At 35.7% G+C, this 19925-nt stretch overlaps 1 protein-coding gene across 4 annotated transcripts; it reads right to left on the reverse strand.

Annotated features, from left to right (window-relative positions):
• Positions 1-236: 236 nt before the first annotated feature.
• On the reverse strand, positions 237-19838 carry STX2 (syntaxin 2). Of its 4 annotated transcripts, XM_072880525.1 has the most exons (11): positions 19607-19780; positions 12966-13037; positions 12105-12204; positions 10533-10607; positions 9491-9564; positions 9179-9287; positions 7354-7427; positions 7108-7245; positions 5562-5672; positions 4144-4192; positions 237-2629 (listed from the first exon to the last, which is right to left on the reverse strand). In XM_072880525.1, exons 1-11 carry the CDS (start codon positions 19634-19636, stop codon positions 2496-2498), a joined length of 966 nt encoding a protein of 321 aa, XP_072736626.1. In that variant the 5' UTR covers positions 19637-19780; the 3' UTR covers positions 237-2495. The 4 variants fall into 4 exon arrangements, with proteins under 4 accessions (XP_072736626.1, XP_072736625.1, XP_072736623.1 ...); XM_072880524.1 differs by lacking the exon at positions 4144-4192 and having other exon boundaries at positions 238-2629; positions 12966-13060; positions 19607-19838; XM_072880522.1 differs by lacking the exon at positions 4144-4192 and having other exon boundaries at positions 238-2629.
• Between the last annotated feature and the right edge of the window lie 87 nt (positions 19839-19925).

Here is a 19925-nt window from a genome sequence, read left to right on the forward strand (position 1 = left end):
ACACCGCTCGATGCCGCCCCAGCAAACAGCTGTCGGAGCGGCAATCCAAGCCGAGTGTAAAAACATCAGCACAGGGGGAATGACTCCAGTTACCGCTTGGACATCAGAGCCCTGAACCTGTTCCAGAATTTCCAATTCTGGGGTAGGCAGGTAAAAGGAAGTTATTTTAATTCTGCACTGTGAAAGATGCACTTCTATGAGGAATTTTTGAGAATACATGAAGAGCTTTATTCAAATAAATAATTCCCATATTTTTCAAGTTTAATATTAAAGCAAAATTCCATGGGCATAATTTAAATTAATAAATCCCATTAATGTCTTCATAATTATCTCTACACCTACTTTGATCATCTCTACGCCCTTTTTTGGTAAAAAGTTTCAGGACATACACTACCTTTACTCCAAGACCTAGGTATCAGTTGTTTGACATACGTCATTGAAAAAACATACCAGCCTTATTCAAACACTGACTGGAAATATACACAAAGGTCACAAGAACATCATGAATATAAAAATAGCCACAGGATACTTGCTTAGATAAATTTATTAGTGCATAGGTTAGAGATTTACTCCCCTTCAATATTAATAGAACAAAGAGGTTCATGTGAAAAACAAGTTTTGTTTTGTTTTAAAACAAACTCATTGAGGCAGCTATATAACAACAAGTAAAAAGTATGGAGTGGCCTATTCAAATTTCTGGTCTTGATGGGCAAATTATTGCATTATAAATAAAAAAATTCAACATGATGGGATTTTGGGGGTCATTTTAGGTAACCAGCTGTTAAACAGCAGAACTGATATTTTCCCCCCAATCTAATTTGTGTATCTGTATAAATAATATTTACTGATAAAAATCTAGAAAACTATAGAATAAAAATATATTTTACCTAGAATGAATACTAAGGCAACCAATCTTTCCTTACTTTGCATGTAAACTTCCTCACAAACATTGGTGAGTGGACTTAGAGGTAAAGAAATTTGTTCATTAGTGAAGCCGAAATTTTTCAAGCGACTTCTTTATGGCTGACTTGCAAAAAGACCAATAATTTTTTTCTTTTTAAAATATGTTTGACATCTGAATAGCTCCAGCACATTCACAGTATATTTGGACAGCAAAGAAGGAATATTCATACATACAATATAAATTGTAAACTTTGCTGAATTTCATTAAGTGAACAGACTGAATTATAGTTTACCGAGTAACTTTGATCTCAGACACTTTCAACAAAACGTAAGTTTAAGGATTCTAACCTTTTAGGACCAAGTTATTGCAGTTAACATTATAGTTGAATATTTGGAAACATTGAAAAGTGTAGTTTTAGACTGTGTTTAAAAAGGCACACATTATACTTTTCTCTAATTGTGCTACAGTGTAAATATATCTACATATCTACATGGATATCCTTAAACAATGAGAAGTCAAAAATTCAAGTTACAAATATTTTACACACAAAATACAAAAATAACCTGTAACATTAAATGCAGTTATTTGGTTACATTTGAAGTCTTTCAAGTCTTGCAAGCTAGCATTACAACAGGCATGTATATACTAAAACACTTCATATATGTTATATAACACAAATTTCATAACAAATCAGTGTCTTAGTTTGTGTTATGTTTCAGGCTTTTCTGAGGGAGTTTATCCCTATGTGCTATATTCACACATCAGCATTAGCAAGCTTCTGAATAAGAAATCTTGACTTGGCTTTATAGAGAAAAAGTGTCATTTTTGTCATACGTATATGAACAATAAGGCTAAACTGATCCATCAGTTTCCTTTGCACACAGATTATTTGTAAAATTATCTGCTCAAGTTCACGTTCAGTGTGCTTCATTACTGCATTCTTTTACCAGAAATGTTGCAACTAACTTTTTATTATAAAGGCAAGGAAATATTTAAAGCAATTAACCTTAGTCACATTGAAAGGAAAAAAAAAAAAAAAAAGCTTTTTTACACGTTCCCTTTTTTTTTTTCTTCTCAAGTGTAACACAATAGGCAGTTAGATAAGTAGTCTTTTCAGGATAAAAATATTTTAGCGCTTGTTGGAGAAAAAATTAAGTATAAAGCTTAGATAGGTTAAGGTGACTAAATAATTAATGCACTTAAAGACAAGGCTACATCTCATAAAAGTGTTCACAAGAGTGCTAACAAAAGCACACTGGTAAGGTACTAAAATTCGTGATTAGAATTGTATTAGCCATAGGAAAAAGAGCCAAACAGTGAAAACTCAAGTGTCTCTCAGCTCCCTATTTAAACTGTTTGTAACACTGAGATATGAAAAAAATCCTAAGTTACTTTAGTTCAAAAGAATTAAGAGCAAGTTTCAGTCTTACAACTGTATAGTTTATGATGAAAATCCATACATATCCTAATACATTCTGATCTTCATTTATGAGTAAACATTAAGAGTTATTTTGTTTTCATTTTTAACCATTAGTGATAGGTCATCATCATGGAACAATGTAAGGCATTATTCATTAAAAAAGGCTTGGTTTTACTGAAGATGTATTTTGGAGTTTCTGAAGGTTCGTAACTCTTGAAATGTGCTTGCTATGATAGTGTTGTTGCTAGGATAATTCCAAGTATCAGAAGCAATACAGTTACACATATAATTATGAACATCAATTTCTGCAAAAAAGAGAGAAAAGTTGAGATTGAAATACCTTGTCAGATACAGAACTGTTTAAATACATGCATAGCCACAGAAAATGAATAATACTGATACCTAATCTGAGTGTTTGGATTTTCTTTCTAAAGAATACTTACTGCTATGATTTCCTATTGTTAGTCTTTCTTTTCTAACATACATGTAACCATAGTTACAACACAGAGCTATCTGTGTAACATTTCTGTATTTTGCTTCACAGAATAATTGTTATTACTTATACCCAACTTCTGTAAATATTATTACATATAGAAAGAGATGAAATAGTGAACATTTACTTATCAAGGTCAAGTCTAAGTACAGTAACACTGCTTACTGCCACCCTCCTTGGATAAATATTTGTAGCCTGCTCGAACCTTTACAATTGCACACTTAGTGGAATTCAATAAAACGTCAGCAAAAACATTGTATAGGTGCAGCTCAGAAGAGCTGCAAGGAAAAAAAAAAAAAAAGAGATGTGTTCTATGTAAACGCATCAAAGTCTGACATTACGTCAGGTATTTCTGACTATAAGCAATGATTCAATAAATCCTGTTATCTGCCCATACACCAAAGCTGAGAAGAAACTGTAACATTAAAACAAAAAACTTCCATATTAAAAATGTGTTAGTACAGCAAACTGAATTCCTGATTAGCTGTCTGAAATGCCATCTCGCTCATAGTGCTTCATATATAGTTTGAAGATACTACATGTAAAAAGTTGAGTTTCTACTGGACTCAGAAGAGTTAACTGCTATTTTCTACTTAGCCTGGCCAGGTGTTATCTTGACAAGAAACAGTAGGTTAATACAGCAAAAATCTGAAGACTGAAAGAATTATCAAATTTATGTCCTAAAATTCCAGTTGAAATCTTTGCAGACTTCCTTTTACAAATACATTGTTATTTCCCGCTGTTTCATTTAGTCTAGTAATAATAAACAGCTTTGAAGTAAGAAATTTTAGGATGTTCTGCAAGGCATAATAACCAACTTCAAGGTTGTAGAGATCTACTTTTATGAAAGGTCTACTTAAAACCATAGAAAACGCCATTTGATAAAGTTCCAAGTGTAACTAGAATTCCACATCTTAGTGCAGATTGTTTGCTGATGTGAACTTTCAGTATAAAAATAATATTCAAAGGACTGCGAGACAATAATTGGATTTTTTTTGTCTCGTTTCCTTCTGCGTTTACAAGTCTTACGTAGTGACTGCATTCTGTAAATTCAGCAGGTTACCACTAGATGTCAGTTTTCAATATTCACATGCATAGTACTTTTACAGTATGCAGAGACAGAGAAGATCCACCAATGCATCTCAAGCCTACCCCCCCAATCTTAACTGTACAGATATTAAGGGTTAGTAGAACAATACAAGTTACCAGAGCAAAACAAGAGCAAAATTAGTTGATTAGTTACTTACTGCCACACTGGCAGGAAGTCATGCATGCTGAGGTTATCCAAGCATCACCGAATACCAACAGACAAACCAATAATTAGACCAATTATGGCAATCAACACCAATGACACAATGATAATTATCCACATTTTCTGTCAAAAAAAACCAAGGTACTATTATTTTTAATATTAAGCACATTAAGACTTGCATTCATTTTCAATTTTTAAAATAGTCAGTTTTTAAATCCACACTCATTATTGAAGCCTGCAGCATTCTCAAACTGAGATAAATTTATCTGTATACTCTTGCATGCGTAAGAATAAACATTTTTAAACAGCGTTTACAGGTAAACTAGTATGACTAACACCTATATAGTTATCAAAGATGAGAAAACCACCATTTACAAATACATTAAGTGGGCTCTTCTGACACTCCTTAAATAATTTTTTTAAAATGTAAAAGGCGTGTTACCTACATGTAGATATCTGTCTATATAAAGATATATCATTCCCACAAATCCAACTCACCCTAAAAAGCCTCAGAAAATTGCACAGCATCTCAAAAGGGGAAATTATAATGTCAGAGGAACACTTCATTCACTCTGCAATCATATGGTCACCAAATATAAAAATAAATTACTGAGTAGTTTGATTTCAGAATGCATTATTTGGCTTTCTGATGGGAAGAAAGATATTGAAACACAAAACAAGTTTCCCACGCCAACAGAAAATGCCTGAACATTACTTTGAACTCAATTCCTCCACAAAATTGAGTGTCGCAGTTTAATGTCACACACTTTCCAGAGGGAAGATCCCCCTAATCTAGTACTTTTACAAGAGTACAAAAGTAGTTACCTGTAAAAAGAATAATTACAGATGGAATTCTAAAAAAGTAAGCCTGCTTCAGCAAAACCAGCAATTTTATTTTTCCTACTAACACGGTGATTTTATAGCTACAAATCCAAGTAAGTTTACCAGTGATAAAGATCCAAAAACCTTTAAGCTTATTTAGAGTCTGAATAATTTAAGGTATCATGGTAGTTGGTAAGAACCACCTGTGAATTTATGTACTAGCATAATATATTAATTAATCTTTTGGGGTTTTTACACTCTGTCATGACAGCTTTTTAAGTGGAAAATTGTGAACATAGCCTTAGCTGTGCATGAATTGCTTATCCATTTTTTTATTACAAGAAGTTTCTGTCCTCTACTGGTAATATCAGTTTTTAATATTAACTATAACAAATTAATTCACTTTAGAAATGGTCTGATTTCTTCTGGATTATAGGGTTTTTTGTTTGTAAAACCCTTTGGTAAATCTTCCTCTGTCATATACTAATTTATAACAATGTTTTCTAATCTAATTTTAAATATCACAACTACAAAAAAGTAAAATGCATATATCAATTCCACCTTGAAGGACTGAATAAAACAACAACAAAAAATCAACTAAAATTGAAGGTCGCTTCATACTGTGCTAAGTTAATATACTGACTAGCACAATTACAGAAAGATAGCATACCCTTCGTGCTTTACTTTGATATTTAACTGCCTTTTTTGTCTCTTCTTTTGCATGTTCCACATAATCTGATGCATTCATCACGTTCTTTTCTATGTTGTTGATCATTTCACCCTTAAAATGAAATTCAGAAGAAAAAATTTTATTATTGGAATCCATGCATCCTTTTTAATGAACCTAAGAGAAGAAAGGCTACAGAACATCAACGATTATTTTAAACAAGTGAATAGTGTACATATTAGCAGCTGGCATTTTTTCTGCTTTGATGTGTAAAAGAAAAAAGGGAATGAGAAGCAAGAGCTCAAAGTTCTAACCAAACAAGGAACATTCATGGGGGAGGCAAGCATATTTCTCCCTTTTGCAGGAACGAATACTGAACACCTGAAAACATACCTTTGAATGGAAGGTATGTTTTAACAGCCAAAACTAAAACTGACATACTAAAGAGATCAGAAATCCCTGACATGCCTGGAAGTGGGAAAGGATAATGGCTATTTTGACACAAGTATCTATCAACAGTTATCTAAGAAAATGCACACATATAATAGCAACTTCAAAAGTTCCTCAAAATCGAGGGTTTAGAATGTCACACATAAATTCAAGTTAATCATGATGAATGAAATTTGGTAATGAAATGGAGGATTGGTAAAAAAAATTACAGTAAGTCCATTACCTGTGTTTCTGTCCATCAGAAGAAATAATCAGCAGCAGTAAACAGCAAAGCATTAAAGAATGATGCACAAGTAACTTTTGTTCATTTCTAATTCAAAAGAAAACTGCCACCAATTTGCCTTCGCTATATTTAATATCAAAGCAACACAGGACTTCTAGAATAATACCCAATTAAAAAAAAAAAAAAAAGTCCTTTTCAGGAAAGTTTCTCTCCTGAAAGTTATTCTTTTCACTTTCCTGCATAAGTCAAAGAATTTAAAGAACAGAAGTTAAAAATATTTGTTAGATAATTGGTTTGTAAAGACTACAAACAGAATGAAGAACGAATTTACATGCATGTCAAAACAAAGCTTATGAATGTAAGAGACTACTTGAATGACTCGTCAATCCCTTTATATCCATGTTAGTTATAACAGTAATCATACCTTTGTATTATGCGCAAGTTGCATATATCCTTGCTAACGCATTTTATTCTACCACAGTAGTCCTTTACCATGTCTGTGAGAATCCTAAATTCCCAAGATATTAGCCAACATTCCAGGAGAGAGTTGTTCTTAAACGCACACAAAAATGCTCAAGCATATTGCAATATAAGCAATGTTGAAAAAAATATTAAGTATACCAACTTATACTTAATATAAGAAAGCCTATGCTTAGTTATTCATAGCACATACTACAAATACATCTAGCTTGTATGTTTGTCTAAAACAAAACAAAAAACCTTTAGTGATTAACTTTCATATATTCTAATCACAGTCAAAAAACACTGTAAGTCTGTATTATCTGAATATAAGAAATTGTTTCTGCATATTTCAAAGAGGAAGACCGGGGAAAAAAATCCCCACTTACATAAATGTGTTTGAATTGGTTCAGTTACCTGAGTCTCAACAAACATTGCCATGTCCATAAACATTTCATGTAGTTCCCGTATGCTAGATTCCAGTTTTATAATATCCTTGTGACGTGACTCAATTTCATTCAGAGCTTGCCTAGTTATTTGAGAGTCTGATATAATCTTCGGGAGAATAAAAAAGATATGGACATAAATAAGTATGTGCTGACACACTTGTAAATAGCAGAAGCAGCAGAATAGGAGACACATAACTGGACCAGAAATACATACATCAGAAGTGAAAATTGAAGGATTACCACTCTCTAACATTTCTTCCAGTTCCTCATCAGTGGTGGTCTTTCCAGCTAGGATAAAAACAACAGTACTTCACATAACATCACTTATTCATTATTGAACATAAAATTTTATCATACCAGAAGGATGACAATTCAAAGAAAATTCTTGTATTGAGCATTTTTCCGGATAAAACAATCTAGTGTTTAGCCATGACCAAGTGCCATTTTGCATATGAAAAAACACCCCAGAAAATATCAAGTAGTAGTCAGAAAACAAATGTAGATTCAAAGCTATGATGAAGAATTCCTGGTTGGTGGGGTTTTGTTTGTTTTGGGTGGGGTTTTTTTTTTTTGGTCAAATTGAAGAGTTTGATCAGAAACATTTACAGTGTACATATGAACCTTGTTAAGTGGAGTGTTCTTCAGAAGAACTTGAGATACAGAGTATTTACATAACATTCAATATTTACCTATTCAATCATGTCACATTAGCACCTAATTTACACGCTCCCCACCACTGTGTGGGCAATAAAATCTTTACGTAAATTTGATTTTACCAACACAGGATTACATTCATATTCCACACAGGGAAGATGATTACCCATAGCATACCTTCACTTCTACTTTTCATAATACATCTAACAATCAATGTAGTTTATTATTGCATGTTTAAGCAAACTGAATCCTACCGATCACACTGGTATGACAAATGCAAGTGTTATGAGTTACAGAACGCATTCAAGTGATTTGTATTGTACAGTTCTAAAAGTTACATATCAATCCCTGTTCTTCCCATGTAAAGCAAGTTGAATATCTGTAATAACTTATATAATTCTGTTCTATCGGATGAAAGTTACAGTTTGAATATTACTTTCTGATGTTAATACCCCAGAATGCTGCAAAACCTGCTTTAAAATTTTTAGCGCTGAGGAAAAGCTGAAAGCTCTGATTGGGTCACAACAACATTAACTTAGAAGAACCATGTCCTGAGATATTAGGGTCCCTCCCCTCAAACATATAGGTAAAGAAGAATTTAACTTGCCCAATAAACTTTAGTGAAACGCTGAATTGAACCACTAGCATGAGAGGCCAATGACAAATTTGAGAAGCACGTGAAAAGCAAAGTCTTCTTATAATTTGCCAACTTTTCTGTTTGCATTTCCTATTTCAGCAATACATGTATTTGCTTTTACAGGAGATATTCAAAAAGGCTCATTTTAGGTACAAGATGTTACGGATTTTTTTAGACACCTTCCGAGGTAGATGCTGTAGTTCAGAGTAGAGTCAGGTACCTTTGTGAATACTCCTTGTAATAATCAATGATAAGTCAAATGTGAGTCAGTCAACAAACCATTAGAGTACATATAACAGCAGCACTGACTTTATGTCAGCTGAATTTAACAAGAGTTCTTATTGACAAAAATAGCATAGCATAAAAAGAGATGTTGTCCTGTTTAGCATGTTAATTTTGGAATGGCTTTTAATAACACTTGCCATCTTCAGAACGCAGCTTTTCTTAATGTTTCGTTTAAAGTTGCAAAATTGGAAATAAATAAAACAAAAGGAAAAGATATTTTCTTTAATGATTTTCAATATGAAAGAAATGATTTAGTGAGTTTTCTCTTTTTTCTTTAAAGCTGTTCTGAAGACTAGTATCAAAGAATTTATGACATATGATAAAATTGTTTCTTTTCCCTCATGTGCTTCAAGAAGATCTCCAAGATGTATGATGCTTTGTACCATCTTTAAGTAATAAGAAACAAGGGAGGCACTAACAACACAATTCATCTTTTTTTAAAAAGTGTATTCAGGTCACTTACTTATCTCTAATTGTCTCTGTATCCGACCTTTGCTGCGTTCTCGAAAAAGAGTTTGGGTCTCGTTGTATTCCGTCATGACCTCCACAAACTTGTGAGCTAACACAGAGTGCTGTTTTTTGAGGATTTAAAAATGTGGAACAAAAATGTTTAATTTTTTTGATACAACAAATACTACTGCATAACAACTGAAAGTGGTATTTACATTCCAACAAAACAGAACATGTAGTTCTGAAACTATTTCAGAAAAGTGAAACTCATTCTCCAATTTACTAGACTCCTTTTATTTTCTTTAAACCTATTAAGGAATCATACCTGTGTTTTTCTTATCCTGAGGTCCACTGATGTCCGATTAGCATTTTCACCCTGATCAAAACTTTGTTCAATAGCTAAGAACAATACAAGAATATTATGAGTCAATGTTCAGTATAATTATTTAATAGTGTAGCTCAGTTACTTTGTAAATACTATTAATTATTACTTTTTTCATATACAAGCTCCCCACAGACATGTTTAACATTTCAGGGGGAGAAGGGGAGTGGCAGTGATATATATATATATAAAAAAAAATTTAAAATAATTTTGGTAATTGGTACAGATCTTAAAACACAGTAACTACTTCAGTACTCTTAACAGAGTCACACTACTGTCTATTACTCTGGAAAAATTTCAAAAGGTGCAACAAAACTGTGGCTGCTCTTACAGTTTAAACAAACACCATACCCTAGTGTTTATGGAAGGACAAAAGCATATAGTAATTGTAATACAGTAACATTAAAACACTCAATAAGTTTCAAAACCTATGCTAAACAATTAAGACATACTCATAGGGGAAAGCCACAGCAAAATTAGCTAGTCTGAATTTAAAATACAATAGGTGCTCTCTAGAGCAATTCCCTATGTAGACATTTATGCCATGGAGACTGTCTTTTTGCAGTTAAAGTTAATTTTCTTCCAAAACATCATGACCACAAAACAGCATTTCACTTGCATAAAACATTTCTATACAGAGGAATTACTTTGCATTGTAATTTTCTAGGTTATTTCTGAAAGCAAGCAAGCTCTTTGTCCTCTTCCACAAACTAGGCTGTGCTGAGACCTGGTATCTATCAGCGGTGAAGCTCGCCAAGGAGGAATAAAGTAGAGGACGACACTGTTACGGACATGGGCTGTACATTAGTTGGCAGGGAAGTGGCTTGCTCATTTTTTTTTTTTAAGAGCTGTACAATACAATTTATGCATACATAATGCAGCTTCTAAAGTTTAGAAGTTCAGCTGCAATGCATTAAGTTTGTAACACTGCTACCATCCTGAATCATTACAAGCAACAGTAGTTTTATTTCTCCTCACAACTTACCCTTTAATCTGGCTCGGATTTTATTAGCAATCTTCTTTATTTCCTCATTTAATTCTTCAAGTTCTTCTTTTGTTCCTTTAAAAAAAATGATATTTTTTTTTTTAGAACTGTTAATGATTGATAATAGTAAGCCAGCAACCGCCTACAACTCTACCTTGCAATCTCATAATTGTATTCAGTACAACCATGCAGAGAAGTTTATTATACTCCGAAGTACTTTAAATATTATTTTTATAACAGCATACTATCAGATTCCTGCTTCTTCTGACAGGCCCTTACACTTGGGAAATGTTATTGCCAAATCACCAACTAAACCAGGTGGTAAAATATTCCACCTTTTTTCTTAATGTAACACTTTCAGGGTAATATTCATTTGCTGGTCAAAATGAAAGTTCACTGAAGTCTATCAAGTGAAAATACAGATTTATCTCACTTCTTTTAGTTCTGTTTTTTATCACCGACTCAGTGCTTTTTGGCCTTATTAACATAACTGTACCATGCACTAACTATATTTTTGAAGAATACTACACAGCGTACTTACAAAGAACTTAGCTAGATTTCTGTTATTGGGTTTACTGAAGACACTAGATTCACAAGAGCATACATTACTTACAAGCAATGTCATGTTCCTACACAGTTCAGATGCATTAATGAGCACAATTTTTAGCACAAACACAAGCTGATAAATGAGCTGAGACCACAGATTTTAAACATTCAGATGAACCCTTATTAAACCTGAGATTCATTGACTGTATATGATTGTTAAGACAAAAAGCAGTCTGCAAAATCATTTGTAAGAATACAAACATATGCCCATCCATAAACAAAGAAAATAGGAGGAAAAGAAAAACTAACATCCAAAGTTCAGTTTTCATCAACAAGAAGATAAATGTTAAGCTAGCATTGCAACATTCCACAAAAGTATCTCAGCATCTTTTCTTCCCTCTTCTTCAAATACTGCCCACAAACCCAGGCATGCCTTGAATAAAGAAGCAGAGAAGAGAGAAGGTTCCGTGTTTCTAGGTAAGTTCCCTAAACTTCCTAGTTCTCTATTCAGAAAGCACATCTTCACTTTCAACTTCGGGGTTACAGCCTCTAAAAATAGGGCTCCAACATGGAACTCTTACTAGCACTGAAGCAGCTGACTGTAGTGTTAGTGTTAGACAGGATCTTGCACCTGCTGAAGAATAAAGAGAAGATGATGGCTGTACCGTGTGAGCTTCAGTAGACAACTTCAACATTTTCACAAATTAAAAGAAATGCAAGTGGCCTCTAAGTTTCTGAAGACACAATAAATTTCAAGATATCATATTAAACTGAGCTTTGGTCTAGGAAAGGTTTGGATCATGCAACAAATATTCTGAAAATGTATTTATTCAAATGAGACTTAAAAAACAAAAATAAGCAAATGAAAATATTAATTCAATATTAAATATGGAAATATTTAAATAAATAGTGTTACATTTTGCATTCTGAACACCTGAAGTTCTATTCCTATAGATAGCTAAAACAAAAAATTTTATTTCAGAGTATCTAGCCACACATCTGAAATCTAAAAAAAGTGACACTCACTTCCTTCAGGATTTGGTGCTGACAGGATAATGCTGTGCTGCTTCTTCACTTCTTCCACATTTTGTGCTATTTTTGCTATATTATTTCTAAGTTCCTCAACCTAGATGAAGAGAAATATGGCAATGAAAACATTAGAATAATTCAGGGCAAAGATTTTTAAAAAAATCTTTGGTAATAAAAATTGTAAAGTATTTCATTGCGACATTTGTAAGTATCCGACAGAAATCCCAGCAGAAATGTTGACATTTAAACAGTTTGCAATTTTAAAAGAAAAAATGGTATTCTTAATAGCAAATATATTCTGTATGGCAAAAAAACTTAAGTGCTACTATTCTTAATAAAAAAAGACTTTAAAATTCTATAAGCAAATTCCTTGTTGACAGGGAGTTAAAAAACACTTTTATGGAGTAAAGACAGAAAATACCCTGAAATAAACAAGCAGAAGTGTTACCAACATTTGACTGAGAAGAGGAAACAGCCTCAGGTTGCACCAGGGGAGGTTTAGATTGGATATTAGGAAAAATTTCTTCACCGAAAGGGTTGTCAAGCAGTGGAACAGGGAAGTGGTTGAGTCACCATCCCTGGGGGTATTTAAAAGATGTGTAGACGTGGTGCTTAGGGACATGGTTTAGTGGTGGACTTAGGGACATGGTTTAGTGGTGGACTTGGCAGTGCTGCGTTAACAGTTGGACTCTATGATCTTAAAGGTCTTATCCAACAGATTCTATTCTATGATTTGATATACCATTACAAAGCATATGGGGGGGGAGGTAGATGAATTGTTAAACCTAATTACAGAAATTAAAAGGCACAGAAAGAAAACTGTAAGTCTTTAATGCATGGTGAAAACTATAACTTTACCTGTTGGAAAAACTCGTCCATAAAATGGTCTTTTTCAACAATAACTGTCTCCCCATCTTCGTTTCCTTTACACTGTAAAAGACAACAAAACAAATCTAGGAAATAAAACTCAGGATACTGTTCTGAAACAACTACAACTTCTTCCACATTGCTACTGCATACACATTTTTGTCAATAGTCTTCAAAGTCCAAAAAGTAAGTTTTCCTCTTCTGAGGACTGTAATCTAAAAACCGATAAGCAGAGAGGTCAAAGAAAGTCACCTGACTACCACGAAGTTGTGAATGCTAAGGCATGTACTCCTCTGTAAACAACTTCAGGACAGAACCAGCCTGTAAGCGATGCCACAGTTTTCATTACCTGTCATAAAAATTATTAAAATACAATTTGGCATACAAGTGTTCTGTCACAGCATAAAGATAATTCCACAGCAAGTCCCACATGAATTGAAAATAATATTCAGTTTACTGAGACAGTAAATCAAAGCCTCTCAAAGAAATACTAAGAGGGGTGCTGATGACTGACCTGTGATGTAATAAGTCAAACATCTAATAAAAGCTAGAACAAAGCTATCAACATCTGCTTACTAGTTTTGCCCCTGGGTGTTTTCAAGGCTGCCATTCCACACCAATTTAGACATAATTATGCTACACTAAACTATACATGCATTACATAACTGATAAACCCTTCGAGTAGCAGCCAAGGAGGCAGAAGCTCAAGCTGACAGGCTCTCTCAGATCTCCAGGGCACACAGCCCAATACGTTCCCCGAGTCACACTTCCCTAACCCTTGAGCCAGCCTAGCACAATAGATGGATCTTGACGGTAGCTGAGATTCAAATTTGCTCAAAGGAAGAGAATTAACATGCATGATATAAAGCCAAAGACTTCCAGCTTCCATGTTCTCTAGTTCCCTCTGTAGAGCACACTGTTTGAACTGCTTCAAATCAAAATTGGAACAAAATATTATTCTACCATAAAGTCAATGGGTTATCTTTTAGAAAAAAAGTACAAGATAGGTAACATTAAGGGATTTTCATGTTCAAAACTCCTTTTTTCTTACAAGCCCTCTGCCTTTGACGTTCTAACGCCCACTTTCGGCTCCTAAACTCTGATCCTATTACCCAATAAACCCTTTGTTTCTGGGTTTTATTAAATTAGGTGAGATGTATATTATTTGCATGACAATTCTGCAATTTAATCCAATGTCAAACACTGTTATTATCTAATAAACAAGGTTATACTCGATGATAAATGCATCAAAATCTACTAAGACTGCCCCAAAATTTTCAAGGAAAGTTATTACTTATACTTTGTGACAGTTCCTTTCCTGCAAATTGAGGGAGTGCATAAAGCCCTATTACAATATGTTTGTCAGAAATCATCTGTTTTTTATGCTCAGGGGAACCATAATGCCTCAACTGAAATAAAGGAATGTGGATGTTATTGCTCTCCTGGACCATCCTCCAATGACTCATAATGCAGTGTGTCATTAAAGACTTTTTGTAGTTACTCATTTTGGGAAGATGATTGCTAGAACTCAATATTAAAGAATCTGTCCTTAGGGACTGTAATCAATTAACAGTCTAGCTTAATACAAATAAGCAAGGAAGTCTGTGCCCAAATAAAGTTACACAACTTTTACCCATACCAGAGACTGCAGTGCTACAAAGCTACCAGTTAAAAGTTTATATTTAAAAATGATCTACACTTTAAAGACACTTAATTTCATTACCTAGGTAAAAGAACACCTTCTGCTTACATTTACCGAGTAAAAAATAATCTAATTGTTTATAACCACATCCTGTATTTGGTTCATTGAACTAAAAATAATGAAAATAGTATCAGCTGAGAGATATGACATGTCAGCTTTTAGTTTGGTCAGAAGATCTTAGTAAAACATTAAACACCTGAGTGAATCTTAAACAAATTAAAGATGCAAAAAAATCTTACTCAGAAGTCCCATTTGTGGATGCTAGGCTAGAAGGAAGCAATCATGATTACCCACCCTGCAGTCAGCTCCATGTTCATTTCACTTTCACATTTGGTTGCAACACCACCAATGACAGATCAGTTTGCTGTCTATACTTTATTGAAGGATTTATGGACAGCCTACCTTGAACATTAGCACTTGAAAGACACCTGGTGACTTGTCAACCTCTATTCTCTACGTTCTTAAATCACCACTTACCTAAAATACAGCTTATTTGCTAACTCTCTTCAACTTAAGTGATGCACCTTCTTTTGACAAGCACACAATTCAAGCAAGAACTCCCTTTTGTCATCAAGTTTAGCAGAAACATATTGTTTCTCCTAGACCTTACCTTCTCAGTACAAGCAGTATCACAAAAAACTGATAAAAAGTTTCACGTCAACGCCAAGAGCAATCTAATGAAGTCTGTTTGCAGCTCATACCTTGACCTTGGGACTGAAAGTCTGGGCCACACAACTCCATAAACATTCATACACTTATAAAATATATCAGGTTCCCTCCAAAGTTGGTGTATATGACAGAATGCAGATATTCAGACAATATAATTTCTTAGCTCCAAGTAGGAGCTATCCTGATGGTTTATGAAACTTCTGACGTTTCCCATACTTCATAGAATTGCAGAAATAAGGCTAGCTTGAGATGTCTTACCAAATTAATTACTGAACTTGGAAATCAAAACCAGCTTTTTACCTAAAAACATGACCATTACTTGCCCTTGAAATTCCAATTAAGGTTAGTTTTTTCTCAGTCCAGATCATCTGTATTCCTCTGGCAGGCTACAAGGATAACAGCTGACCACCACCATCCCAATGAATCAGACCCAAAGAGTGGGTTATAGAGCGTTAGAGTTTCTCCTTATAGCATCAGTGTTTCCAGAAATTATTTTATATCAGAGTAGTCAAGGAGGGTTTACACAGGGCCAAGGGGATCTGTCAGGCAGCTTTGGCAGGTCAATCATTAGCATGCATTTAGTAGCATTATTGTACAACCAGAAAAATATCATATGGTAACCATCTACAAGAAACTACTTTATGCTGTTATGACATGGAAAACATATAGCTCATCTTCAGAAAAGTCCATGTTTGAACAAAGACTAATATAAGAGGTTAACTCAGGGAAAAAGAAGAACTCACTAATGTTTTCCTCCTTCTGAAAGGGATCCTTTTGCATTTTTTCCATACCACCCAATTCTACCAATTTTAACTTTTGTGACTTTGTGGTTCTTCACTCATTCCTAAGCAGTTCTGGGGGCACTAAGTGAATGCCCAATAAAAAGTTTACAAAAAAATCAATACAGTTCTGTTCAAGTTAAGAGTCCTTGTTTAAAAAAAAAAAGCTACCATCAAATATAAACATATTTTTCAAAGGTTATGTCTAAGATATCCTCAGTAACACTCAAGAGTGAAGACATAAAAAGCATGTATTCAAAATGATTCACCAATCAAGCAAGAAAAATGGATTTCAATAGATAGCTCTGCATCCATTTCAGCATATAACAAGATGGTAATTTTTGAGCCAGATGAAAAATACACCCTAAACTTCAGATCTAAACCATCACATTTACATCCTACCTCTTTCTTAAATGATTTAACAATACCAAAAAACTTTGAATGAGTTTTATTAACAGACCTTTAAAAGGCCATCTGTTTTTAGTATCTGACGCTGGCTGAATGTGCTGAACCGAGTGTCTGAACACAGATCCTACAGCTCTTTTAAAGTCATTTTAAGATGGACTTGTATCTGTGAACAGCAAACCATTGAAGGCTGGGAGAATATTTTACACAATCATTGCTATGTACTTGCCCTGTTTTTTTTTTCTTCCCTAAATATCTACTGTCAACCACTGCGTATTGGATCAGAGAGAACCTTTTATTCTTCTTTTAATCTTACACTCATTTGCGCTCAAAATAACTAAAACCAGTCTGGGATTTGACCAATTGTCCAATTAATTGTATTAAAGGACAATTCAAACAGCTGAAAGAAGTTCATTTTGGCCTGCGTGGAATAATTTAGAAACGACATTAAAATAATCCCCTAGAAGTGGACAAATACAATTATGGTTGCTGTCTTCTGAAAATGTATGTACCTTACAAGACTGTTTCTAGCTAGAAATAAGAGGAAGCAACATTATCTGAAGGCTATATAATTTGCATGTCTTCAACAATTTCTCCAGCAACTATTTTAGTGCTATTTAACTGCCCTAATACAGCGTATTAATGAAAGTATCAAAAAGTTATGATAATTTTATATTAATGGACCACAAACATTGATAAGTAACATTTATCCCTCTTCCATATAAAGATAGAGGGAAATCTAGGAAAACGTTACAACTTTTAATGACAAAATAGTTTGCTTGCTGTTAAAATCCAAGAACACACAAATTAGGACATGTAAACTTAAATTTACATTTCTGCTAAAGGGAATACCGTATTTAGTTAAAACGGGTCAGGATAGACTGGCTCAAGTACTAGGATCTCTTAAACTACTTGTGTATCAGATTGGGTCTTTGGGGGAAACGGGGTGGATGGAACTTACATGTAAGGTACAACCGAAGTAATACACAATGACATTCTTATATTAAGGGAAAGAGGCAGGGCATAGTTATTCCTGAAGATTCTGCAGGCTCAGGCCTGTTTAAAAACCACAATATATATACTCTACCCTTCACTTAATGATTTACCCAAATAAAATACAATGGAACTACACTAATCAAACTGAAACAGTTCAGAAAATAGGCAAATCAATGTTAATATATTATTTCTTCAGATTATTTATTCCTTTTCAAAGCAATCTTATCTAGGTGTGATCAAGGATCACTGTTCAAAGCATTTATACTAATAAGGGAAAATCGCTTCACAAAAGCATGATCTTTTTTGATATTTCAGATAAAGATGTAAGATGGAAGTTGCTACTTCCATGAGTTCCCTGTGGAAATCTAGTTTTACAAAAGCCATCTCCCTCAGGTATGCAACTTTTCAAAACTTCATGTCCACTACACACTTTTAAGTGATAAAATGTACTGAATCTTCAATAACTTCTTCCTTCATTTGATGTTTAAATATTGTCTTCTAGTTAGAAGAAAACTTCAATTTTAAGTCTCTAAGCTATTTATTAATTCTACAGGCAGTGAAAATTAAGCTGATGAACATATGAAGCACTTCAGCAATACTGACCATTGTGTTTAAAGTAGTAGCTTGCTGCAGTAATGTTTCCGTTAAAGAAATAGCTTGCTGCAGTACAGTAATGTATTCAGATGTCGAATACTAAAGCTGGCTTAAAAGCCCCAATGTACAGTTGCTTTAAAAACTTTTAACAATATCTAAGGGGGGTGGGGGGGGCTAGGGTTTAGATTGTTTTGTTTTGTTTTAAATTAAAAAAAAAATCATACAACAGACCACTGCTGCTTCCCCTCAGTCAGAGTGAAGTCTAGGTGTCTAAGACTATCAATTAAAAAGCAAATTCAGATCACTGTTTGCTGCTTCCTCTTTCTGGGAAGCGTGCACCATCACTAGAATTTTGCACATATTCCTACAACCTGGACACATTTAGAAATAGGAAAAGGAAAGAAGTATACCTGAAAAAAAATCACACGTTTCTTTGGCATGACTCTGAAAACATATTTCCTGCTAAAGACACTGTAATCTAATCATGTGAAAACTTCAGATGCCAATTCATCCTTTTGGAGAGGAAGACAGAGAGACTGGTAATTCGATCACTTAGAGATGGGCCTTCCAAAATGTATTTTGTGATCCAGAAGATATGAACTTAATTTTAAGATGAACGAGCCCCAAACCTGCATGCAGCTCCACACAGGCCAACTTCTACATACATGTGGAATCCTAGAACTATCACAGGAAGTCCTGTGTGTTCTCAATTTCCACGTCTTTTCAGGAAAAAAACCTCAAATACCCTTTTATTTTAACCAAGCCATATCCTGTTGGAGACAGACATGATGGTACCTCCCTCCAACTCTCCCTTCTGTTTTAGGATACTGTTTTCAAAGCACAAGTAAGGCAAAGGAAAAGAGCGTATAAACATAAGCAGCTACCATTTTGTAAACACGTGGAAAAGAAAATCTGCAGATAGCTTTATTGACGCATTACTGGTTAAACAGCCCCCAAGCAGATAAATCTACCCCACGGGCAGCTCGAAAACAAAATTATTATCCAGCTTATCTGTCATTCAAAACGTTAACGTTTGAAACGCGCCAAAGGTCAGGAGGAAGGGGGGGAAGGGGATCTATAAAAATCCGAGAAGCCTGAACTTTGCTGCCAGATCCCCCGGCTCCGATGCGCTTCCCCGGCTCTCGGAAGGAAGCCGCCCGCCTCCCGGAGAAGGGAGCTGGAAAACAGCGTGCGGCAGCCGGAGGCCTCCCTGCCCCCAGGGAGGCGGCCGAGGCGTTGGCTGCGCGGATCCCGCAGCGGAACATCAACCTTCCCGCCGCTGACCGTTACCTCAGGCGGCGATAACGGCCCGCACGGCCCTCGGCCCCCCGCACTCCGCCGCCTTTGTGCCCGCCCGCCCTCTCTCCCTCCCTCCCTCCCGCCCCGCTCCTCGCCTCAGCCCTCAGCCCGCCGCCCTCCCTCCCCGGGACCCTCCCCGGGAGTCTCCCCGCTCGCCCCGCCGCTCCCGCCCTGCCCCTCACCCTCACCTCTGCTAGGTCGGCCAGCCGGTCCTTCATCCCCACAGCGGCTCAGCTCCGAGGCTTCCCCGGCCGCTCCTCGCTCGCTGCTGAGGGCCGCCCGCACCCGGCCCGCTGTCGCCGGGGCCGCCTTCCCCTCTCGCTCGCTCCCCCCGCTCGGCCGGGCGCTGCGGACGGGCCGCGCCGCGCCGCCTCTCCCCCCTCCTTCCGCGGTGCGAGGGGCCGCGGCCACGCCCCAGCCCCCGCCCAATCTCACGGCAACCGCAGGCCGCCCCGCGCATGCGGGGGAAGGGGCGGGGTCGAGTACGCGTCCCCGCGGCGCCGCGCG

Source organism: Ciconia boyciana, chromosome 15 (assembly GCF_034638445.1).
Source record: "Ciconia boyciana chromosome 15, ASM3463844v1, whole genome shotgun sequence".
NCBI lineage: Eukaryota > Metazoa > Chordata > Aves > Ciconiiformes > Ciconiidae > Ciconia > Ciconia boyciana.

Excerpts from the sequence above, each read along its gene's own strand:
- STX2 (XM_072880525.1), bottom strand. The coding sequence starts at position 19,636 with ATGAAGGACCGGCTGGCCGACCTAGCAGAG. Across the intron at positions 12,205-12,965 it reads TGGACGAGTTTTTCCAACAG|GTTGAGGAACTTAGAAATAA; the intron begins GTAAAGTTATAG and ends CTCTTCATCTAG. Across the intron at positions 4,193-5,561 it reads ATCAAAGTAAAGCACGAAGG|AAAATGTGGATAATTATCAT; the intron begins GTATGCTATCTT and ends TTTTTTTGACAG.